Genomic DNA, 25,645 nt, shown 5'->3' on the forward strand with positions numbered 1-25,645 from the left:
GTATAGGTGAGTTGAAAGAGAGAGTACGACTAGGCATTCGATTGATGAGATATGCGGATGTTAGAATGGCATCTCCCCAGAATGTTTTTGGCATGTTTGTAGTGAACATTAAAGTACAAGCAACTTCAAGTAAGTGTCTATTTTTTCGTTCAGCAAGCCCATTTTGTTGGGGAGTGTTGACACATGAGCTTTGATGGACTATTCCGTGTCTGTGTTGACACATGAGCTTTGATGGACTATTCCGTGTCTTTTAAGGTAGTCTTGCAAAGTGGTATTGAAATATTCTGTGCCATTGTCAATACATAGAATTTGAAGTTGTGTTTGAATCATAGAGTGGAAATTTATGAATACTGTGCGAACATCAGATTTTTATTTTAGTAGATAAACCCAACATAATCGAGTGTGGTCATCGATGAATGTGACAAACCATTTTGTGTGGGTACGATTGGGATCACGAGAAGGTCCCCATAAGTCACTGTGAATTATGGCAAATGGCTTAGATGGTTTGTATGTGGAATTTGGAAAATTTGTTCGTTGATTCTTTGCAAATTCACAAATTTCACATTGAAGCTCAAATGATGTTTTATTCAAGAAAAGAGAAGAAAGTACACGCTTCAAGTATTGTAGACTAGGATGACCCATTCTATAGTGCCATAACAGAATTTCACTATCCCTAGAAACAGACGTTGAATTACAACTTGAAAATTGACCTAGCTTACTCATATCAGCTTCTTCGAAGTAGTAAAGTCCTTCACACTCTTTAGCATTGTCAATCATCTTCCCCGATGAAAGGTCCTAAAAGACACAATATGATGGGAAAAATTTAGCTGAGCAATTGGAATTTTTTGTAAGTTGACTAACAGATAATAAGTTATAGGACAAATTTGGGACATGAAGGACTGATACTAGTGTTAAAGATTAAGAGATTTTAATACTCCCTTTTCCTACAATCCAAGGGGTTTTGTGTCGTGAAGTATTTAAGACTTTCAAAAAGTTACATTTGTGAGCTAAAGAACTAGATGAACCTTTTGAGGACGATTGACTGGATGTCTGGAGACTGAAAAAAATTTGGTAGAGTTGTTCCAGTTGTTCTGAATTAAATGTCCCGCTTAGAGTGGGATTAATGTTTGTCTCGGCTTGGTATCCTCGGCCCTTTGTGTTTTGCTTTGGTTTTCAGTCCACTGGTTTCTCGTGAATATCCCAACAAGTGTCTTCTTTGTGCTCCGATTTGCGACAATGTTCACACCACGACCGTCCTCGCTGCTGTTTTTGGTTGGTCGCCCGGCTATCCCTTTAGATGACAAGCCCAATGCTCCTTGTTCATTTATAATTGCTGGTCCAAAATTTGTTTCACTTTCTGGCCCACCTTTTATTTCATTTCCAAGCCCAAAGAATGCTGGCCCAGTTCTATTTAATCCTCCTGTTCTCGGGCCCAGATTAGCCGCCCCATTTTCTTTAAAATATGATGGCCCAAGCTGTGATTTCAAGGTCGATCCTTCATTATTCAATCCAAAAATTGCCTTCAGCATGACCTGCCACCGTGATTCTTCTTGCCGGACCTCTGCGAACACCTCGCGAGTGGAAGGTAGTGGTCACCGGCCTAGAACCCTCCCTCTGACATCGTCGAGTTCTTGATTCAGCCCAACTAGGAACTCAAACACTCTTTCGTTCTCGACTTTTTTCTTGTACCGTGCACTGTCATGTGAACACTCCCATTCTTCCTCCAAGCTAAGGTCAAGTTCCTACCATAGGGATACCATTTCCATGTAGTATTCAGTAACATCTCTCGACCGTTGCTTAGTTTGCCACAAACGGGTTTTAAGTTCGAAATCTGTGATGCCTCCTCAGCGTCAGAGTATGTTTCCTTCACGGCATCCCACACGTCTTTGGCTGTTGGAAGGAACAGGTAAGTCTTCCCTATAGAAGGCTTCATGGAATTTATGGGCCACGCTATCACCATTGAATTCTCGGATTTCTACTTCTGCAGACTCACAGTATCGATCGGTCTTTTTGTATCACCGGTAAGATAGCCCAATTTCCCTTTCCCGTCAATGACCAATTTTATAGATTGGGCCCATTCTCGAAAATTTCTCCCATTCAGTTTTTCTACTATGAGTTGGAATGAGGAATTTTCGAGATTATTGGATCCAATAGAAGGGTTGGCCTCTGCTTCAGAAGGAGAAGTTTCAAAGGTCATTGATTCTTGGCTGTTGACACGAAATTCAGCCATTGGTGTGCTAAGTTAGGACAACCTACGCTCTGATACCATGAAGAATAAAAATTCTTTTATTTTCGATGAATATTACACATCCAATACGACCTATTTATATGACAAAGTATGGAATAAAAAAGGAAGACTCCAATTTGTTAAATAAGGAAATAAATCACCTAACTAATAATCCTATAACAATCCTATCAATTATAATATTCTTTGTGTCTTTCCATAATTGGTTTTTTACACACAGACGCTGAAAAAGGCAGCCACATCACTCTTCCAAGAGACGTAGGAAGTCGCGTCGTTCACACATACCAGAGACGCTAGAGCTAATCACCAGAACGAAATTTCCACTCTGATACCATGTAATTCAGAGGAATTGAAGAATATTTTCTTATATCTCATTCAAAAGGAAACACATGTAGATATGTACAAATACAATCTATCTAATTAAGGTAATTAGCTAATTTGATTCTTATAAATCTGTCAATTATACAGCTAATATTATTCAGTAATAGTGCTCAAATCAGTGACTAGCTAAATATTCCGAGCAATTCAGGCCGTAAACTATATCTTATTACCTAGAAACATCTCTTATCTTATAAAGAAACAATCCCCAGCCTTCTCCAATTCAATCATGAGCCCATTCAATTAAGCTGTGTTCATATGGATAGGTCTAATAAGCATGAATAGTTAGCTTTTTAGTTACCAAATGTTTCCATACTCATTTTACAATTCTTATGCTATATTACACCAGTTACCATTAAACAACTAACCATTACTGAATTGGTCTTGGACTTCCTGGCATCTGCACTCTACTAACCGATGGGTCAAACAGTTAGTATGGTGCCCTTAGAATAATGTTTTGAAACGACATCATAATATGTAAAATGCAATCAAGATTTGAAGACACCCAAAGTCTATCTGATTACATAAAAATTTCTTTTTCATAGTGTAAAATGTAAAAAATAAGTCTTAGGTGCCAGCTAGACTTAGGTTGTTTTATTCCAATAAAATCTAAATTTGTTGATTTATATGATTTGTTAGGAAATTAAGAAGTTTCCCCTTTTTATGATTTTTTAAATCCCTGATTTGTATCCCAGTTGGTTATTATTCATTGACAAATTTGGGCTATAAATATTTGAATCGATTATTATTTTCATAAGGGAGAATAAGAATATTTTCCTCTCCATAAACCTACATGGTATTAGAGCCATGTATTCCCGATCCTCTGTTTTGATGGTAAAGACAGCGATGACAAGAGCGACCCGAAACCCCTCGAGCACTTCTATAGATACATCTGACAGCGTTCAACCTGTTCAACTAGGAGCTTCCTCAACATTTGTCAATGCCTTCTCCCAGAATTCCAACCTGCAACTCAAGGTTCATAAACTCAACAGGAAAAAAAAATCTCTAATGGGCACAGTCCGTGAAATTGGCAATTGATGGTAGAGAAATTAGGGCATCTAACATGGAAAGCTGCACAACCTGCAGCAAATGATCCATCCCTGGGAAGATGGAGGTCAGAAAATTCAATCAACAAAACCTCATTCTTTTACTCCTACAGCCAAGGATGTATGGGAAGATGTTCGGGAGATTACTCTGACAGGAAAACTGCGCAACTTGCAGCAAATTATCCATCCCTGAAAAGATGGTCAGAAAATTTTCTTGTAATTGCTTAGCTAATTAATTCAATGGAGCCAGCAATCAAGAAACCTCGTCCTTTTCTTCCTATAGCAAAGGATGTTTGGGAGACTGTTCGGGAGTGTTACTCTGAACTAGAAAATTCATATAAGATATTTGACTTAAAGACGCGACTTTGGCAATCCAAGCAAGGAAACCAGGACGTCACCATGTGTTACAATTTAATGGCGACTCTTTGGCAAGAATTTGATCGGTATTACGAAGATGACTAAGAAAATTCCAATGATTATGGGCAGTACAAAAAAGGGAGGAGAACTCTCGGGTCTACATGTTTCTTGTAGGCCTTAGTCGGAGCTTGGATGAAGTACGAGGCTGAATCCTAGGCCGAAAATCTGGGAAGTCATCTCTGAAGTCAGACGTGAGGAGTCTAGGAAGAAGATGGAATACTTGAAAGACATAAGGCTCGATTGGTCGCCAAAGGACTCACTCAAACTTATGGCATCGATAACTTAGAGACATTTGCTCCTATAGCAAAGTTAATATTAGAGTTCTTCCATCACTTGTAGTCAATCTCAAAACTGGCCTTTGCAGCAATTAGATGTAATGAATGCATTCCTTAATGGAGATTTGGAGGAAGAAGTGTATAAGGATGCACCCCCAGTTTTAAGAAAAAGTTTGTTTCAAAGGTATATAAGCTGAAACAATTGTTGTACGAACTAAAATAGTCACCAAGAGCTTGATTTGAGAAGTTTACTGAGTTTGTTAAATATCAGGTACACATAAGGACAAACAGATCATACTATGTTTGTGAAACATTCGACTGAAGGAAAGATTGCTAGATTAATTATATATATGGATGATATAATTCTTACCGGGGATGATGTGTTAGAGATGAACCAATTGAAGAGATCTCTCTCTCTCTCTCACTCTCTTTGTGCAAAATTCAAGATAAAGGACTAGGGATCCTTAAGATATTTTCTCGGAATGGAGGTTGCAAGGTCAAAGAAGGGAATCATCGTCTCTCAAAAGAAGTATGTTCTTAATCTTCTTAAAGAGACTGGAATGAGTGGTTGTAGACCAGCGAACACCTCAATAGAATCTAACCAAAAGCTTGGAAATGATAAGGAGGGTGAACTCATGGACACATCTTACTACCAAAGATTAGTAGGAAAGCTGATATATTTATCACACATAGCCTGATATTGCATTTGCTGTAAGTTTTGTAAGTCAGTTCATGCAGCAATGTATGAGAAACACCTTGAGGCGATCTATCGAATCTTTAGATATTTGAAGAGCATACAAGGCAAAGGTCTACTCTTCCAGGGGACTACACAACAAATCATTAAGGCACAAACATATGCTGATTGGGCATGACCAGTTATTGATAGAAAGTCAACATCTAGCACATATATATTGGGCAAGCTAGTCACATGGCGAAGTAAGAAACAGAACGTCGTTGCAAGGAGTAGTGCTGACGCAAAGAATAGATCTACGGCTCATGGAGTTTGTGAAATGCTTTGGCTGAAGAGGGTTCTTGAAGAATTAAAGATAACTATCAACTTGCCAATGAAGTTGTATGACAACAAGGCTGCAATCATTATTGCTCAGAATCCAGTGCAACATGATCGAACCAAATATGTGGAAGTTGACGGACACTTAATTAAAGAAAAGACTAATGATGGAGCTATTTGTATGCCATATATTCCAACAACACAACAGACAGCAATGTCCTCACCAAAGGATTATTTCAACCTAACTTTGAGTATCTTATTAGCAAGTTGGGCATGATTGACATATATGCACCAACTTGAGGGGGGAGCGGGGGTGTCGAAGTCTTAGGCAGAGCCGATCCTTTGTCTGATGGGCCCTAAGACGAACGATGAAAAGTAGGCCCCCCAGCGACAAAATTCAAAGGTGTATTATGTGACTCATTGTTAACTTAAAAAACTAACATTAAAATAACAACGAAATATATCATGAAAACGATTTATATTATAAACCATCAAACCAAAAATTTCAAACAATTAGTTAAATACTATTCGAGGAAAAAAATCAATCAAATCTAATGTCCTTTTCCTCTTTTGAGCACCAGACTCATGTTTAGGAGGCATAGTATAGGAGTGAATATCTAATATCCAATGATTAACCTAAAAAACAATTACACAATATTACAATCATCTCACAATTATAGTTTCAAATATAGTTACTACGTGCGCCTGTACAATTGTTCATCGTACAATAAGCAATCATATAAGCCAACCAGGCTGCAATTATATAAGCCGACAAGACTTCAAACATTTTTAATATCTTCAATAACAAGTCAGGACAAGTCATTACTTACTTGAGAAGTGGAATTTTGATGAAAATTGTGGAATTACACCGTTGAGAATGATCCCATTTTCTGAATCAGGAGTAAGCCGATCGCAATTTTAGAATTTTTAATAATAGCTCCAAGTGCATTCACAATGACCCCTACAAATTGAGACAGAGAAATCTCAAAGCTCAAGAGAGAAAACAAGAGAAAAGTCGGCTGCCTCTTTCTTCCAAAGACTTAAACAGACTCAATTTTCACAAAGGCTCAAACAGGCTCAAACATTAAAAACTATATTTTCACAGGTTCAATTTCAAAGCTCAAGAGAGAAAACAAGAGAAAAGTCGGCTACCTCTTTCTTCAATTGCACACGCACGGCTTATTCAACAATGAGGCCAATATGAATAGTTTTAGGGTATAATAGTAGTAGACTAATATAGTGGGCTCATGAACGTAGTTCTTTATATTTTCCTTTTGCTTATCTCACATGATCATATAAATTATAAGCGAGTTTGACAATGAGTAAATAGAAAAAACTTTGGAAAGATTAACTGCTGAAAACGGGATAGGTAAGACTGCTTATACTCTTGTGTCTAGATTGAAGAATACAAGAGCTATCCATACGGTTTCTTTTTTTTCTTTTTTTTCTTTTTCTTTTTTTTTTTTTGAAGTCAAATATGAGTACCTCTGCATGAATTTCAATTAAGCGTATACGATGATGCATTTGCAAAGGAGACTTGAACTCAGGCTACTTTGTTGCATAGTTGACCTCTGGTAATTACTTGAATACTATCTCATAGCAATAACTCGAGGATTTTACAGGATATCAACTCTTAATATAGTGATGCACTTTTATAAATCAACATAGTACCTGGAATGTAATTTTTTGTAATCAAAGATAGATGGGATTGGGTAGGCTAAAATGAGCAGATGACACCTAATATAGTTAGCATCTCATAAAGAAATTAATGTTAGCTCGATCAAAATCCTGACTCAGTGTATCCTAACAGCAAGTTCCACTTGATTTGCATTTATATTAGAATTTTATCTATGTGATTAAGGTAGCAGTACCAATAAATTTCTTAGTTCTCAACTCAAGGGGAAGGCAAGGCCTGACTCCGTTGAGCTCTTCGCTCAGCCCGTTACGTGTGCTGCTGTCTACTCTAGTACGAGAGGGCTGCTATACTCTATTTTTCTGACTGAGCAGCTTAAAGGTCAAAGTGCGGTTAGACTGCTGCAATGTGCGATGTCTCTGCCGATAATTGGGCTTAGATAAGAAATCCGTCTTTCTTCCGTCACGGTAAGCGGGTTCTTTCTAGGACCGATAGTTCAGTTCAAGCGTATCATAGATCATACTCTTTCAATTTAAGTCAAGCTTGTTGTAAGGCTAAAGCCCCGTGATTAAACCTGCCACCATCTTACTTCTTAGTAGAACTCTATGAAAGTTAATAACAAAATTTTGCAGATTCTGTCAAGCACACTCACACGAGGCAAACCACCACATATCCACAGGCACTCACATGAACTAATACAAAGAATTTCATAACCGTTCTAATAAATATTGCGCCCCAGTAAAATAGGCAGCAGAAATGTTACCTTTACATATATTTCAACTCTCTTTATCTCTGCAACGAACAAGAACAGGGGTTAGAGAACTCAACCGATGAATTGGACAAAAATAACATGCAATGGACTTATGGACAGAGTACGCAACATCTGGTGAACTAGGGTCTAGGGAAGTCGATGAGAATGAGAAAAGAGGATGGGAAATTTAGGTCTTTATCAGGTCGAAGTCGAATCATTAACTACCAAGAGAAGAACTTAAGAATTCACAGTCCTATGACAAATCCAACTAGAACATTTTCGTCTATCACTTATTTACTCTGGGATGATTTGGTAAATCAAAATTAGTCTTCCAAGAAATGTGGTCTAGACGAAAATAAATTGCATATCAACAGAACGAAGCTACATCATGCGGGAAAAATTGCATATCAACAGACAACAGTCAATAGAAGTTACAGAACGAAGCTAGTACATCAACAAAACAAAGCTACCTAGGCGGAGGTGGACTATGGTGAATTGAGTGACCGGATGGTGCGACGAACAGACGAAGAAGACACAGACACTTAGAGTAGACGAGCAGTAGCACCGGACCGGAGCACGTCGACGTAGAGAGGAGCAGCTGCAGCCCTAAATCGTATCTTTCATATTTCAAATTTGGGAATTTGGGTAAATGGGTTGTGAAATTGGATTTGGATATATGAGTTGGGTTGAAATTTTAGGGTAAATGGATTGTGGGTTGTTGGATAATATTTTTGGGCCGGATCATATTATTAAAAAAAAATTTGGAGCCAAAAATGGGCCCCTTAATGGTCTTGGGCCTGAGGCGCGGGCCTCACTGGCCTCGCCCCAGGATAGGGCCTGGTCTTAGGTGCCAGCTAGACCTAGGTTGTTTTATTCCAATAAAATCTAAATTCATCGATTTAGATGATTTGTTGGGAAGTTAGGAAGTTTCCATTTTTATGCTTTTTTAAATCCCAGATTTGTAGCCCATTTGGTGATTATTCATTGATCAATTTAGGCTATAAATATTTGTATCAATATTATTTTCAATAGAATAAGAATATTTTCCTCTCTATAAACCTACATATAATTTCAGCAAAAATAAAATTAAAATTAAAATTAAACAAGGTTTTGAAATCCCTAGAAACAAGTGAAGAATTTTAATCTTTCAAATGCTACTCCAAAAACACGTCAGAAGATAGTATCCTACAAACTTAGAGATCCAATAATCCCGTTGAACAGATAGTCAAAAAGGAACACTTTTATAATCTCAGCAATAATAAAGGGAACTCACAAAAAGGGCAGAAAAGAAAACAACAATAAAAACAAACCTGGGCTTCTCAAACCTCAAACTAATCACAGCCCAGTATTTGAAACACCAACATTTATATGGTCAGATCAGCAAGAAGAAACAGATAAATGGCAAAACTGAGGAGTCTGAATGCACTGAACAATTTACTGGGGAAGAAGAGGACTTAATATCGCTGACTCTGACCAGGAAATACGTACAAAGAGTTGAACAAGTCGCCAAAAGAGAGAGTTTTGCATGTAAATATATAAATATTTGAAGACAGACAAATGAAATTCTGCGTGGTTTTGACGGAGTGTACTATGTAATAATTACCAGTATTGTGGCCTGCTCCTCGTTGCCGGATTTTACTATTAAAAAAAAAAAAAAAAAAAAAAAAAGGTTAAACCGCAACTTGAGGTCACCACCGTCCCGTCCCTAGAACTTTGTGAGAGAAGTAAATTACGGAATGTGTCTCAACAGGTTAGGGAATAAGAGCTGCATGTACATTACTACGCCTACAAGGAGTCCAATTCCATGTCTCAGGAATCGAACCCCCACACTGCGACTATCAGCAAGGCGTGAGATAACTTCACTCCTATCCTTTGCACCACTGGGCTATGCCCCGGGTAGCCGGATTTTACTATTAATTAGTATTGCTTGTTGTGCGATATTGGCCACAATTATGCTCTCATGTCAATATTAAATTAAATTTCATCTTTCCGTCTCTTGCTTTTTAATCGTACAATTTTTCATAAAATAATATTACACGTAAGTCGAGAATTTTTCATTCTTTTCAATCACTTATTTTTCAAAAAAAAAAATATATTCCACCCATTTTCATTTCAAAAAATGGAGACAAACGGGGGCTAAACTTTAGCCTTGATCCTATTGATATTATAATTCATTTTTCTCCATCTTTTTATCAATCAAATATTCTCAAATAAAATAATATTATGCAAAAATCCAAAATTTTTCTCTCCTTTTTAACTACATATTTTTCTAAAATTATTATTTCAAAATACAATTTTCTCAAATTCTCATTATAATGGGGGCTAAGGAAAATATTCTCAATCATTTTAGATGTCTATATAAATTTAGTTATTTTCAATTGAGGTTTTAATGAATTTTATTGAAATTGAGGAATTCCTCAATATCTCACGGATTCATTAGGACTTCAAAGAAATTTTATAATTTTTAATGAGATTATTATGAATTTTGAGAATTCTATTCAAATAATAAAATTTATGAAAATTCCATTCTTTTAAATTTCATTAAAATTTAGAAGAAAATTGCATGTTTATTGTTTAGTTTTCTAGCTTTTAGCTTATCTTTTGGCATCCTTTCCTCATCATGGTTAGTGCTTTTAGACGGCTTAATTCAATCTAACGTAAAATTAAGAATGGGACTCGTATCAACACTACTAAGGAGTCAAATCGTCAAATATAAAAAGTAAAATAAAAAAAGGAATGCAACTCATTGTAGTTTTATCACAACTATGATGGTTGGTCTCTTTCACTGATTAATCCTTATAGTATTGTTCTTCTCTAGTTATCTGTTTTCTTTGATTCCACAAGAATCATGGCCCTGTGAATTGTCCAAGTTTCTTTCTTACAGACAAATCATCGAATTTTACCCTCCTCATTTTTACCTAATTTTGTAGAGTAAAGGGGTTTTCCCAAGATCCAAGATACACTATCAAAATTGGGTTTATGGCTAATGGTGAAACTTGCTTGTGGTTTTGTGGTGGTGATGTCCATGGCTTGCTTATGTCATTTCAGAGGATTATTTTACAAGCTAGAGAATATTTTGTTAACGGCGAAACTTGCGGGTAGTGTGGAGATGTTTTGTTTCCGAGGTAATTTGGTATGTCACAGTCTGATCATGATTTAACATCAAAGTTGATGATTTTTGTTAAAAAGACTAACATTGTCTACGATGATAAATATTAATATGGATATAAAAGTCTAAATTTGAAAGTGGAAGATGAATATGTTGGTCTCATGTAAATTTTTTTTTTTTTTTTTTAAGTTTTAATTTTTAACTTTTCTCTTTGATTGATACACGTTAGTATTACTTGTGAAAATAAGTAGTTTTCCATCACATTATGACCTACTACGCACATAATTTCTTTTTTCATTGGAAGTCTGTTACTGTTACTTCTAGTTTTTCATGTTAGTTCATAAAACGAAACATAGTATTGGAGTTAAAAATTTCAATAATTATCCAACTTATACCATGATCATGGTTTACTCATTAAATTTTAAAGTGTTTTATAGTACTCACCGAACTTTGCCCGTCCACAATCCATTCATCATCCTCAAATATTCGTTACCCGGTTCGTTGAAAAAGCTAACAACAATCCCACATAACAAGTTATGACAGCAAAAATTTACAACTTAGCCAAACCAATGTTTCATTATTTATCCAATTTATACTTGGTCACAATATACTCATCAAACTTCAAAACATTTTTCAGTGGTCACTCATCTTTGAAACTTTGTACTACATCCATCATATGTCAAATTTCATTCACTTCGTTGCTAACGTATCGTACGATAATCTCATGTGACAAATTACAGTCATTAAAAAATTTACAACTCAGCCGAATCATTTACTCACCAAAATCACTATATGTGAAATGCGACTTCCACGACCCCACAAATTTCTTTAGATGGGATCATGGAAGTCTCATTTCATTGATGATTCGGTTGAGTAGTAATTTTTTAAAGGATCATAACTTGCCACATGAGATTTTCTTGTGATACATTAGCAACGAAGGGAAGGAAATATGATGGATAAAGTGCAACATCATAAAGATGAGTGACCATTGAGAAACATTTTGAAGTTTGATGAGTAAACTATGATCAATTATAAGTTGGATGAGTAATAAGCTATTTGTTTAATTAAGTCTTAATTTATTTAATGACTATAACTTGCCACATGAGACTTTTGTTAATCATATCAGTGAATAAAGTAACAAATTTTTAAGGATTATATATGAAGTGTAAATGGAAAAAGTTAATTGAGCACTATGAAACACTTTCAAGTTTAGTGAATAAATCGTGATCATTGTATAAGCTGGTTGATTATTGAAACATTTAACTCAATAGTATTGTCATAGTTGACTATGATACAATTGACATAAATTTAAAAGAAATATTTAAAAGCTTTTATCGAATATAAATACTATTTGAGTTCGTTAAAATTGTGAAATTAAATCAAGTCTTTAAGCGACAAGTAAAATCAATTTATGATTTTGAAAATTTGTTTCTAAAATGAAAATTTAAAACAAAATATATTTAAAACATAAATTCCAATAAAAACTTATATAAAAAGAATATGTTGCACTTGAGTGGAAAACAAGTGTCTCCATGTGTTTTATTTTTACCTACAATGAATTTTATACAATATATAGAAAGGAAGAAAAGGTTCCTAACTTGTGGGATAATTATAATTTAAATTAATATTAATTCATAAGGTGTGCTGAGAAAAGTACTAGGATTAGAATAATGTAGGATATTAAGAAATATCAGATTAATTCAAAAAAAAAATTATGTTTTAATAGCCATGCACTCGATATACGACCTTAATAACATTAGTTATTAAGAAAATTTCACTACAAAAATAGGAAAATTTAGTTAAAGAATCTAGTCATAATCCTTGGTTACCAGGCTAACCAAAATATTTATTGTGAAAAAGGCCAACAATACAAATAAAAAATAAAAAATTGTTTGAACCCTACAAAATCTATCCAAATCAAATTTTTACACCAAACCCTAAAAACACTCCCCACCCATCCCATTGTCCATCGCCACTTTGCCAAAACATGCTCACCATCGTCCCCTTTCCCACATCCATCTTTTTCCAATGTGACCATCATCTTATGGTTGTTGCCTCCGTCACATCAACTTCACTAACTCCGGTATTAAGTGACACCCCCCAATAACTATCATTTCCATTGCCTCCTCTAACACCATATCTGATTTTTTTGGATCTGAAAATTCAAATTAAACCACCTCCTATCTTTTGCAAAAATTCATATTTGAATTTTCTTAAATTTGTGTTAGGTAAATTGTTGTACTTCATGGTTTACATTGATGAAACATTTGGATTTGGCTAAATATATTTGTATCCACATTTTAATTACATGAAAGATTTATAATCTTTAATCATTATTAGATTTATGTTCTCAGGTTTTTTGTCACAACATTCTTATTCTTAAATTAACACAATTTGTCTTTGAGGATGGTTCCTGTTCAAAAATTTTGTTAAGTTGGAGAAAAAAGACTTATTTGCCGTCATATTTTTAAATAAGTCGAAAAGTAAAATAAATACAAAATATTAACAAAATATTAATTTATACCTCATATCAGTAGTATTTTTGCACAAAAATTGTGATTAAGGATAATATTTTTTAGTGACTAGAAATTAACAATAAGAACTAAATGAAAAATTTATGAATATAAATGTGGCAATGAATATAGGTTAAAGACATTTAATCTAATTAATATGTATATAGATGTGTGAATACCCATTCGATTACAAACAGGGAATTTCGGAAGTTAGAGATTCATATTGTATTTGGTATCACGATTTGATTTTCAAATGTTTGGAAAACTCATGAATTTTGAGATAGTTTCGAGATTTGATGGCGGTGATAGTGATGGAAGGTATACTGTTATCAGGATATGATTTTAATAAAACATAGCATAGAGGTCAATTATTTTTCCTAACTTTAAATTTTGGTTAAGACAAGAAATATTACAAGAGATTTCTATAAGAACTGTGAGAGAAATTTACAACCTTTAACTTGGTTACGTACAAATGGGTCTTCATCTGTTTATAGGCAAAGCCGTTTTGAATGGAGTGTCTATGATCGGTTTGATTCAAGGTTTTTGATTAAATATTTACAATATTATATACAATTAAATATTCAATACAAAAACCAATTGACAAATTAGCAAAGATAGATTTCTTCATTTAAAGAGTATCTTTCTTTACAGAATGTCCTACCAATTAACAAATTTAATATATTATAAATATCTCAACTAGACTACGATTGAGTGGAATTGGTCAATATACTTATGAAAGTAATGTTGTTTGCAGTCGTTCATTACCATAGTCGTCATATGTGATATACATGTGGCGGTTTGACTCATGCATCAAATCATTAACCACCACCACGTGTATGCTAAGTAGGACGACTGCAATGATGAGCGATTATAAATAATATTATTTTATTTATCAAGCAAACAACACCTTGTACCTCTAATCAAGAGGTCAAGTTATATTCTTGAGGAAAATCTTAAGTGTATTTGTGAGGGAAGATATCACTTAAACACTAGTGGCATCTTCAACGCTAATGTGAATTGATTAAAAAATTACCAAATAAGAAAAATTAAGAAATAGATAGGAAAAAAATTCATTTCTAATGCAATATGATGGAGACTTTGTCAAGTTGATATGGCAAGAATATATAAAAATAAATAAATAAATAAATAAAATTACTTGAAACATTGTGTAAATATAAATGCTTTGTTGGATATGCTGACTTGACAATTATTCAAACAAGCAACGGAAAGAGAAAATTTAAGAGTGAGAATAAAGGATTATGTTTCTATTTATAGAGTATTAAACTCTCTCTCTTCATTTTATTTATTTTTATTCAAACTATTGATGGACATGTAGGAAGAATATTAAGTGTAGATAGAATTTATTGTTTGTCAATTTTGGGTTTAGTCATCTATCCTTAGACATCAATGCCTCATAGCCCAAGAGCCCGTCTACTTAAATGCCACAAAAATTGCAACTTATAGAATGCATGGAAGATGCTTTAATACCTCTCCCTAACTGAGTCGAGCCGCATTATTTATTTTAACATATTTCTTAAGATCAAAATGACTTTTTTCTGAATTTTTCCATGAAATAGTACTCAAGAAAAATGCCAAGTGATACCTTCAAATTCATGAAAAGGAAATAGGTAGGCCTTCATATTGATTTTTGACTGAAAAAGAACATGTGATAATTTTGCAAAAGCATCACTGGTGCTGAAAAATATTTCATATAATGGCTCAACGTTTGGATTTGAGCTTTAAGACAACAATAAAAAGAAATTTGACTGTCTTGACAATTATATATAAAAGAAATTATGTCCAACAAAAATTTGTCAAGAAAATGTTGAGGACAACAGAAATTAGTAAGATTTAACTAGAATTTCAGAACCGAAAACTTCAGTGAAAAATTGAGTTCAACATATTGCATTTCCCTATAATCATCCATGATATATCAAGCTTCCTCCCAAGTTTATGTTGGTTAATGAATTTTAATTATCACAATAAGAAATTAATTTTCCTTTAAAGATTAAAATAATGTAAATAATGATTTAATTGACATTGAAATCATTGGATTATAAAATCCTCACATACATAGAAAGAGGAGATGATAACCTTTTTTTGAAGGAGCTATTAATGGCTTAACCAATTGCTTCCTCCCTTAAATCTTCTTCCTTATTCTCTACTAGGTGTTATTCCTTTTTGGGGAATGAGAAAAGTGGCTAACCCTAATTCCTATTAAAAATATACTAATAAAGTGCATATTTATAATGACATATTAAAGTTTGAAAATTGCACAAATTTCTTTAGACTTTATTGTAGTAGACCAATCAAGTCACACACCTTTTATTTGAGCCAAGAGAGGGACCTAATTGGACTCACATGACCAAGCTCCAATAGATATTTTCAGTTGGGTTAACTCTTGATCAATTGAGATACATCTATTAATCCGACTTATTCTACCAAAAAATTGAGATTGCACTCTCTAGTCGAGTAATAGTTAAAGAAGCAAATTATGATCCAATAACAAAATCCTATGATTATCGTTCCACAAGTCAACCCTCATTTGACTGTCAATATGTTGAAACTAGCAAAATGACCATTTTGCCCTTCAACGTGTATTACCCTCTAAGTCACATTTTCATACGACAAATTCGTTGTGATCAAATCACAATGTAAAGTCCAATGATCTCATTGTTGACCTATTGAGTTCAGATTCAATTTGCCTAGGAAAATACATTAGAGTGACGATCGTCTCATCCCAATGATTAATGGATTCCAATATTGTAAGTATTGTTGGGAATCTACTTATACATGCACAGCGGAAAATTAAATTATTTCGATTCCCATCCAATAGATCTCATTGTGTTTGGTTAGAAATTGTGATAAGATTGTACCTTTTCCAGATCTGCAATCCTTTTGCTTTTCTTTTCGTTCCACAACTTTGATTCGCCACCACAGCTGTCCAATTGTCCAGCCTCCAACGGTGATCCACATAGAGAATATGATTGCAGCCTCTAGGGTTTTCTCTTGTGCTAGCAAGAATAATGAAAACCTTATTGGACCTCAAACCCTAGTTATGTATTTATATAAACCCAAATAGGCTCGGCCCGTTCCGGTCCAATAATTAATTAATCCAATTAATTAAACCCGGTCCGTGAATTAATTAATCCAATTAATTAATTCGAAAATATAAATAACAAATCCAATTAATTAATTTTTCAACGATTGTTAAATTAACCAATTGGCAATTTGCAATCTTCCAATTCTCTTTTGTGTGTGACCCATTAGGTTCCTGACCACGATGCCTAACGACGTGAAATATTATTTTGATATAATCAAAATTGATAAATTAAAACACCCTTTTAATTTATCGTCAATTCACATTCGCCGTCCCTGATTGACATCTAGCAATGTGTCGGGGCAATACATGTGACGGGAAATGTCACGTGGTATGACAAAACCAAATTCGTTCGTTTACCGTGAAACTATAATCCCTTCATCAATATGATCCGATCAATTACGAGATATGGAGTTGTGTCAATTTCGATCATCGATCATATCTTTCACTCCACTATTAAGTCAATATAAATCGAAAACTCTTTTTCGACTTATGAGTACACCTTGGCCAAGGATTTGATCATTAACTTAATTGGATGAAACGCAGATCATAATCTCCTACTATCTAAGAGTGACGAATCCTTTATTGATCAATCACAACCTTCATACGATTCTTGACGTACTCGAACGATGTCGTATTAGCGGCCCTTTTCAGAGCAACATCCAACACCGCCAAAGTATGACTGTCCTCATATAAGGTACCATGACGACCTCAAGTCAAAGGACCAATTTCACTACCGAACGTTAGAGATTAACCACCGACACTCAGATAGTTATCCATGTGGAATCTCTCGACGGGTCTCCAATGTTTTGTTCTATAACAAACATCCACGTGTTCATTTAAGTGTCACCATACTTTAACTTGTGAGATCAGCTACTTACTTCATAAGTAAGAAATGCCACACGTGATGGTCTATCCGTAATAACGATATCCGTATCTCGTTATTACTTACGACCACGGATGATTTAAGATTCAATCAGATGTAATTTGTATCTCACAATCACAACTCCTTGTGATTAACAAATTACAAATATTTGAATCTACGGACTCTATTATTTATTTAATTGTCTATTAATTAAATACTAGATCTGCCATTTAATTGCATTAATTATATATAAAAGTATTTATGTCCAAAGTTGATTGGACCTAGGGCATAATACTTACAAGTATATGATCTCTAATTGTTTCGACCCGATCCCCAAAGCACCAAGATCAATCTTCTATTTAAGAATTCACTCATTGGTACCTTAAAGAACTTGAACTAGCAATCAAAGGTACATTACTCACTTAGGATTTAGGTGACCTGTTTGATAATTAAGTAGATTCTCATTTCAAACGGTCACAAATGAGTCATCTATGCGGTCCCGTTCAATGTGCATCGAAACACATTATTGTACCTATTTCAAGATCTAGACAAATCTTAATAAGAACAATACAATCTTATCAACATAAAGCGTCCAACTTTTTAAATCGATTGTGAACGACATAATTTTAATCACATCACAAATTGTGTCTTACTGTACCCGATTCATCGAGTATGCAATTTGTGACATCCTATATTATCATGAAACCTTAGAAAATCATTTCAAATTATAATACGCAAATAAACGAACGTAAATTCATAATGTGATTTCATAGAACATTACTGGAAGAATGGGCATCAAACTATCAATCTCTCACTTGCCCTTCTTAGAGTATGTGTGACATATCAAGAATACACATCCCCTTAAGACGTCCATCAAAAGCCTTAGCTGGTAAGGTCTTAGTGAACGGATCCGCAAGATTAACTGTTGATGTAATCTTACTAACCGTCACGTCTCCTCGATGAATAATTTCTCTAACAAGGTGATATTTTCTCTCGATGTGCTTGCCACGCTGATGACTCCTCGGTTCTTTAGCATTGGCAACCGCCCCACTATTATCGCAATAAAGCGTTATGGGCCCCATTGCCAAAGGTACCACGTCAAGGTCCAAAAGAAACTTCTTGAACCATATAACTTCTTTACCACCTTCACAAGCCGCAACATATTCTGCCTCCATGGTAGAATCAGTAATACAAGATTGCTTGATACTCCTCCATACCACAGCTCCACCTCCCAGTGTAAATACTGATCCCGATGTAGACTTCCTAGAGTCACGAAAATCGGAATCAGCATATCCAATAGGATTTAGATCATGTCTTGAATAGACAAGCATGTAATCTCTCGTTCTCCGAAGATACTTGAGTATATGCTTTACCGCTACCCAATGTTTTGATCCTGGATTAGACTGATAACGACTAACAATACCCACAGCATAACAAATATCCGGTCTAGTGCAAAGCATAGTATACATGAGACTTCCCACAGCCGAAGCATAAGGAACATTTCTCATGTAATCTATCTCCGTTGCATTCTAGGGACAGTGCTCTTTAGATAGATGAATTTCATGTCTAAAAGGAAGTTGTCCTTTTTTGGAATTCTGCATTACGAATCTAGACAATATTTTGTCAATATATGAAGTTTGGGATAATGCAATCCTTTTGTTTTTCCTATCTAGCAAGATACGGATTCCCAAAACATAACTAGCTTCTTCCAAATCCTTCATATCAAACTACTGTAACAACCATTTCTTTACAGATGACAATATTCGTACATCATTTCCAATGAGTAGAATGTCATCTACATAAAGAATCAGAAAAACTACTTTCTTCCCTTATATTCGTTTGTACACACAAGGTTTATCCAGATCTTGCTCAAAATCATAGGTCTTGATAGTTTGATCAAATCTTACATTCTAAGATCTCGACGCTTGCTCCGCAACTTGCAAACTTTCCTTTCATGGCCTTCTTTCACGAACACTTCAGGTTGCATCATGTAAATGGTCTCCTCAAGATGTCCATTTAAAAATGCTGTCTTGACATCCATTTGCCAAACCTCATAATCATAATGAGCGGCAATGGATAAAAGGACTCGAATAGATTTAAGCATGGCAACCGATGAGAAGGTTTCTTCATAGTCGATGCCTTCTCTTTGGGTAAAACCCTTGGCCACTAGCCTTGCTTTGAAGGTTTCAACCTTCTCATCTATACCTTTTTTCCTTTTATAGACCCACTTGCATCCTATAGGCTTTACCCCATTAGGTGCATTTACAAGATCCCAAACCTTGTTGGAATACATAGATTCCATTTTTGAGTTCATGGCTAATTTTCATGATTCAAAGTCTACATCCTCCATTACTTCCTTAAACGAAGTGAGATCTTCTTCTTGCTCAGTAGAGATCACCTGATAGGATTCTCCATAGAGCAAGTACCTAGAAGGTGGTCTCACAACCCTCCCACTACGAGTAATAGTTGGAGGTGTCTGATTGTCCAATCTGACCAAAGGTCCTTCCTCTCTTCCCACTATTTGATCCTGTCCTTGGTTAGGAACAACATCCTCAATATCCCTATTTGTAGGGACATGTGCAAATACAACAATGGGTGCCTCATTTTCTACTACCTCTGGTTCTATTTGCCTATGAGGCCCTGTGGGCATCACTTGCTTCATCAGCAACTATTGGTTCAGTAGGAGGTTCCAAGTCATCACTATTAGATTTTATGCGAAAATCTGGAACTGAGTTGTTTGAACCATGTTCTAACATCTCTTCCAACAGAATCTTAGTAGTAGACTTGTGTTCTTCTATATACTTTCATCTAAGAAGGTTGCATTTGTGCTAACAAATACCTTCTCACCAAGAGGATTATAGAAGTAGTAACCTCTTGTTCCCTTTGGATATCCTACAAAGAAACAAACATTTGATCTTGATTCCATCTTATCCGTCTTTTCCTTTAGCACATGTACTGGACATCCCCAGGTGTCTTGAGAACAGACTTAGATGGTACCAAATTCAAGATACAAATGGTTGTTTGTAGTGCATATCCCCAAAAGGATATAGGCAATGAGGACTAACTCATCATTGATCTTACCATATCTAAAAGAGTTCGATTTCTTCTTTTTGAGACACCATTCTGTTGGAAAGTTCTTGGTACACTCAATTGGGATCATATCCCATTATCCGATAAATAGACCTTAAATTCTTGGGATAGATCCTTGCCACCTCGATCAGATCGAAGGGCCTTGATACTCTTACCTAACTGTTTCTCAACTTCCGTCCGAAACTCCATAAATTTCTCCAAAGCTTCGGATTTGTGAGACATAAGGTATATGTATCCGAATCTAGAGTAATCATCTGTGAAGGTGATGAAGTACTCATATCCTCCTCTAGCCCGAGTACTAATAGGTCTACAAACATTGGAATGCACTAATTCCAAAACCTCTTTAGCCCTTAGTCCCTTAGCCTTAAAGGGCCTCTTGGTCATCTTTCCTTCTATACAAGATTCACAAGTTAGTATAGATTTCACCTCTAACTCATTTAAAGGACCATCCTTTACTAATCTTTGAATCCTATTTAGATTGATATGACGCAATCTAAGATGACATAAGAGAGTTTCATTAGTACTAGACGACCTCTTTCTTTTCTTAGCAATAGTAGTGTTGTGTATAGAGCCAATCAAAGAACTTAAGACATAAAGACTATTAACCATATGACCCGAACATATAACAGAATTATTCAACTTAATAACCATCGTAGAACGAGTAAAAAGTATCAAATAACAAACATGATATAAAAGTGCAACAGAAACCAAGTTTCGTGTAAGTTCGGGAACATTATAACAGTCATCTAATATCAAATGCCTACGATTCTCAAAACATAAAGTAAAAGTGCCAATAGCTTTGGCAGATACCACTGCTCTTGTGCCAACCCTGAGAGTGTACTCCCCTTCACTGAGATGTTTGATTTCCTGAAATCCCTGCAAAGAATTGCAAACATGATTAGTGGCTCCAGAATCTACAATTCAGGTATTAGTATAATCAACCACTAAGCATGACTCAATGAAAAGGGTATTATTGCCTTTACCTTGCTTCCCATTTGCTAGGTAATCTGGGCAGTTCCTCTTCCAGTGACCATTTTGTCCACAAATAAAACACTTTCCCTTTGGTTTCCCATCGGCAGTAGTTTTTTTTCCCTTTAACTTGCTTTCTAGCTTTTTGTTTGGCCTCTTTCTCTTCTTTCCTCATTTGCCACCAGAAGGCTTAGGATAAGAGGGTTCGTCTGTAACAGTCAAAGCACTTCCACTTCTAACTTTTAGAACAGATTCAGCATTTTGTAGCTCTTTCATTAATTTCGTCAGAGACATGTCCATCTTGTGTAGATTATAATCAACTATAAATTGTGAGAACATCTCAGGAAGAGTCTCAAGAACCATGTCAATCTGCGTCTCGGAATCAATGCCAGCTCCGAAAACCTCTACAGTATTGAAGTGACCAATCATGGTTGACATATGGTCCCTTACAGATGCATCCGATTTCATGCGTGTGTTCATAATTGCCCTAATGGGGGCTTGCCTAGCTTGTCGGCTTTGATGTCCAAAGATCTCTTGAAGGCTTTCCATTATGTCAAAAGCAGTTTGCATATTCTGATGTTTCTGTTGTAATACATTTGACATGGATGCCAAAATGTAACAACAAGCCATCTTATCAGAATGATGCCACTTTTCATATGCAGCCTTTTGAGATTCCGTGGAGTCATCTTTAGGGGCTTCAGGACAAACTTCATCCAGCACAAATTTGTGTTTTTCAGCAGTAAGAACAATATTAAGATTCCTTTTTCAGTTAACGTAGTTTTCTCCCACAAGTTGATTTTTGTTAAGTATTACTGATAATAGATTAAGCGACATTTTCTGTAAAATTAACGATTCGCGTATTAATAAAATGAGCAATAATCTTTGTATGATGCATGTATATGAATATGCAAATATAGATCCAAAACTATATTTGTAATCAAAAAATCTTAAACCCTTACAACTTTTAACACGCCCTCTATAAGAGGTCAATGTAGTTGTTGGCAAGGTTCGGACCCTCCCACTCATTTTATTGAGCTAGGCATCTCATGCCACAAGAAAATGAGGATTGATTATTATTTGGCCTATGAATAATTTTGTTAAAATCATCTATAGGAAGTCCCCCAAAATATTCATATATAAGTGTAATAACCTCCGCCAATAATTTTAAAATATCCGAAATATATAAGATGCCGTCTATAGGATGATCATCCCATTATTTCATTTTTAAAGAAATTCTATAACTAGATCCTATTTCAGTTAATCTAAACTAACGTAGTTTTCCTATAGCGAGACCGATATAATTTGATACTAAACATATATACTTCAATAACAAATTGGATGACGGGGGAGTCCGTAGGTTTATACACGCCTATAAACCCTCTTCCACTTATTATTTTGCACTGTTAGATTTTCACTTAATTAGCCTGCCAAATATAAACAATTATAATGATACTAATTATAAAATATTTTTCAACCACCTCTAATTAATTTAGAGTGATAAAAAAATATTTAAATGTAAATGCATATGATTTTAGTGCACCAGGTGATATTTCATTTAATCTACATAATATGCGATAATAATTAAACATTCATCCATCCATAAAATGGTAAAAGCGATAGTTAAATGAATAATAATCACTAATGGCCCATCCTAAGAATTTAAATTACAATATGGATAAAAAGAATTACATTGGACCACATCCCGACCCAATTATTCAATTTTCTTTGTAGTCCACCTCATGTAACATGAAAATAGGATTAATTTAATTTTTAGACCCAAAACTTAAAACCAACAAGGCCATTATCCAACAACATTGGCCTAAGTATTAAAGAGAGGCCCAAAAAATCCAAATTACCCTAATTTTCAAACCCTAACAAGAAAATACACTTCCACCAAAAACACACACTACTTCGATGACCTAAAATGAGCCGCCACCGGCGCTGCCGTCGGAGCCGTCCCTCTGGCGGCCTGCTGCTGTCCACAGCAACAGCCAGCTGCTGTGAACACAGCAGCAAGTAGTAGTTTTTGGTAGTTTTGGTTTTATTTTTTGCATTTTTTTCCTTCTTTCTTCTCTATTGAAATTACAGCAACAAGTTTACATTTCTTCCTCAAAATACAAAAACGAAAATGAAGAAAAAAGTACAAAAAACTTAATGCCTTATGGCTTACAATATTTCTAGAGAATAACTATAATAAATGAATTACAATAGGAAGTAAAAAGAAATTATAGGACCAAAAGTGATTATGAGTGTATCAACAATAACTTTAAACATATTTAAAGCATAAACATGTCAAAATCAAATAACCTAACACCACCCAACTAAAATGCATATTACACTAGGATTTAAAAAATAATAATCCCACTCAAGGCATACAATAACATTGGCTCTGATACCATTTGTTGGTTAATGAATTTTAATCATCACAATAGGAAATTAATTTTCCTTTGAAGATTAAAATAATGTAAATAAGGATTTAATTGACCTTGAGATTATTAGATTATAAAATTCTCACATATATAGAAAGGGGAGATGATAACCTTTTTTTGAAGGAGCTATTAATGTCCTAGTCAATTGCTTCCTCCCTTAGATCTTCTCCCTTGTTCTCCACTAGGTGTTATTCCTTTTCTGGGAATGAGAAAAGTGACTAACCCTAATTCCTATTAAAAATATGTCAATAAAGTGCATATTTATAATGACCTATTAGGGTTTGAAAATTGCACAAATTTCCTTAGACTTTATTGTGGTAGGTCAATTAAGTCACACACCTTTTATTGGAGCCAAGAGAGGACCTAATTGAACTCACATGACCCAAGCTCCAATAGATGTTTTCAATTGGGTCAACTCTTGACCAATTGAGATACATCTATTAATCCCGACTTATTCTACCAAAAATCGAGATTGCACTTTCGAGTTGAGTGATAGTTATAGAAGCAAATTATGATCCAATAACAATATCCTCTGATTATCATTCCACAAGTCAACCCCCATTTGACCGTCAACGTGTTGAAACTGGAAAAATGATCGTTTTGCCCTTCAACATGTATTACCCTCTAAGTCCCATTTTCATACGGAAAATTCGTTGTGATCAAATCACAATGTAAAGTCCAACGATCTCATCGTCGACCTACTGAGTTCAGATTCAATTTGCCTAGGAAAATACCTTAGAGTGACGATCGTTTCATCTCAATGATTAATGGATTCCAATATTGTAAGTATATGATCTCTAATTGTTTTGGTCCGATTCCCAAAGCATCGAGATCAATCTTCTATTTAAGACTTCACTCATTGGTACCTTAAAGAACTTGAACTAGCAATCAAAGGTACATTACTCACTCAGAATTTAGGTGATCTGTTTGATAATCAAGAGGAGTCTCATTTCAAACGGTCACAAATGAGTCATCTACGTGGTCCCGTTCAATGTGCATCAAAACACATTATTGTTCCTATTTCAAGATCTAGAAAATCTTAATAAGAACAATACAATCTTATTAGCATAAAGCGTCCAACTTTAGAACCGATTGTGAACGACATAATTTTGATCACATCACAAATTGTGTTTTACTATACCTGTTCCATCAAGTATACAATTTGTGATTTCCTATATGATCATCAAACCTTAGACAATCATTTCAAATTATAACACGCAAATAAACGAACGTAAATTCATAATGTGATTTTACAGAACATTACTCGAAGAATGAGCATCAAACTAATAGTTTAGAAGCCATATTTGAAGCTGGTAAACCAAATGACAAGATGGACAACGTTTTTAATACCATTACTATTCAGAAAAGAGCTGTCCAACACTACAATATGTACCAAGAGTATTTGTAACAACTCCATACGCTCAGTCATCGAGTCTCCTCCTCCTCTGAGAATGCAATGAGTGCCCCCAATTCCAGCATTCACTTGGATTCTTCTGATGATCCTACTATACATGGTCCGACAAGTTTACAGACTACTATACATGATCCTACTATATGTGTTGGAAAAACACACTTGATATATTTTTACATATTAATTTTATTGGCTTACTTAATATAGACTGATTTTTAAATGTCAAGGATGATTACCAAAAACGTGAAAAAAAGGATGCAGTCCAAGCAAGTAGTCAGCTCTAACTGACTGGATGGTACGGGGTTTCAACATAATTTTGTGGCTGCGGATTTTAGGGTTTTAAAATATGACTCAATTTTCAGTTTCCATGTTGTAGCTCATATAGTATTATTTACTTACCATCTT

General features: G+C 34.9%; 2 protein-coding genes and 1 long non-coding RNA gene across 3 annotated transcripts; all 3 read right to left on the reverse strand.

The window, feature by feature from the left end:
* Positions 1–229: 229 nt before the first annotated feature.
* LOC111410818 lies at positions 230–9,324 on the reverse strand. Its single transcript, XR_002705766.1, has 3 exons — positions 9,065–9,324; positions 7,767–7,795; positions 230–6,331 (listed from the first exon to the last, which is right to left on the reverse strand). It is a non-coding gene; the product is annotated as an uncharacterized LOC111410818 (long non-coding RNA).
* A 10,340-nt stretch (positions 9,325–19,664) lies between these two features.
* On the reverse strand, positions 19,665–20,425 carry LOC111372351. Its single transcript, XM_022994650.1, has 3 exons — positions 20,407–20,425; positions 20,181–20,314; positions 19,665–20,009 (listed from the first exon to the last, which is right to left on the reverse strand). The coding sequence occupies exons 1-3, from the start codon at positions 20,423–20,425 to the stop codon at positions 19,665–19,667; spliced, it is 498 nt and encodes a 165-aa protein (XP_022850418.1).
* Positions 20,426–21,571: 1,146 nt separating this feature from the next.
* On the reverse strand, positions 21,572–25,342 carry LOC111372359. The gene is made up of 3 exons (XM_022994664.1): positions 25,223–25,342; positions 23,311–23,375; positions 21,572–22,160 (listed from the first exon to the last, which is right to left on the reverse strand). Exons 1-3 carry the CDS (start codon positions 25,340–25,342, stop codon positions 21,572–21,574), a joined length of 774 nt encoding a protein of 257 aa, XP_022850432.1.
* Positions 25,343–25,645: the final 303 nt, after the last annotated feature.

This window comes from Olea europaea, chromosome 2 (assembly GCF_002742605.1).
Source record: "Olea europaea var. sylvestris chromosome 2, O_europaea_v1, whole genome shotgun sequence".
Classification (NCBI taxonomy): domain Eukaryota; kingdom Viridiplantae; phylum Streptophyta; class Magnoliopsida; order Lamiales; family Oleaceae; genus Olea; species Olea europaea.

Excerpts from the sequence above, each read along its gene's own strand:
- LOC111372359 (XM_022994664.1), bottom strand. The coding sequence starts at position 25,342 with ATGTATAGTAGGATCATCAGAAGAATCCAAGTGAATGCTGGAATTGGG. Across the intron at positions 23,376-25,222 it reads AGTTGTTACAAATACTCTTG|CAGCAGGCCGCCAGAGGGAC; the intron begins GTACATATTGTA and ends TGCTGTGGACAG. Across the intron at positions 22,161-23,310 it reads GCTCATTTTAGGTCATCGAA|GAATCTTAATATTGTTCTTA; the intron begins GTAGTGTGTGTT and ends TAACTGAAAAAG.
- LOC111372351 (XM_022994650.1), bottom strand. Across the intron at positions 20,010-20,180 it reads ATAATCCTCTTGGTGAGAAG|TTGCTGATGAAGCAAGTGAT; the intron begins GTATTTGTTAGC and ends CTGAACCAATAG.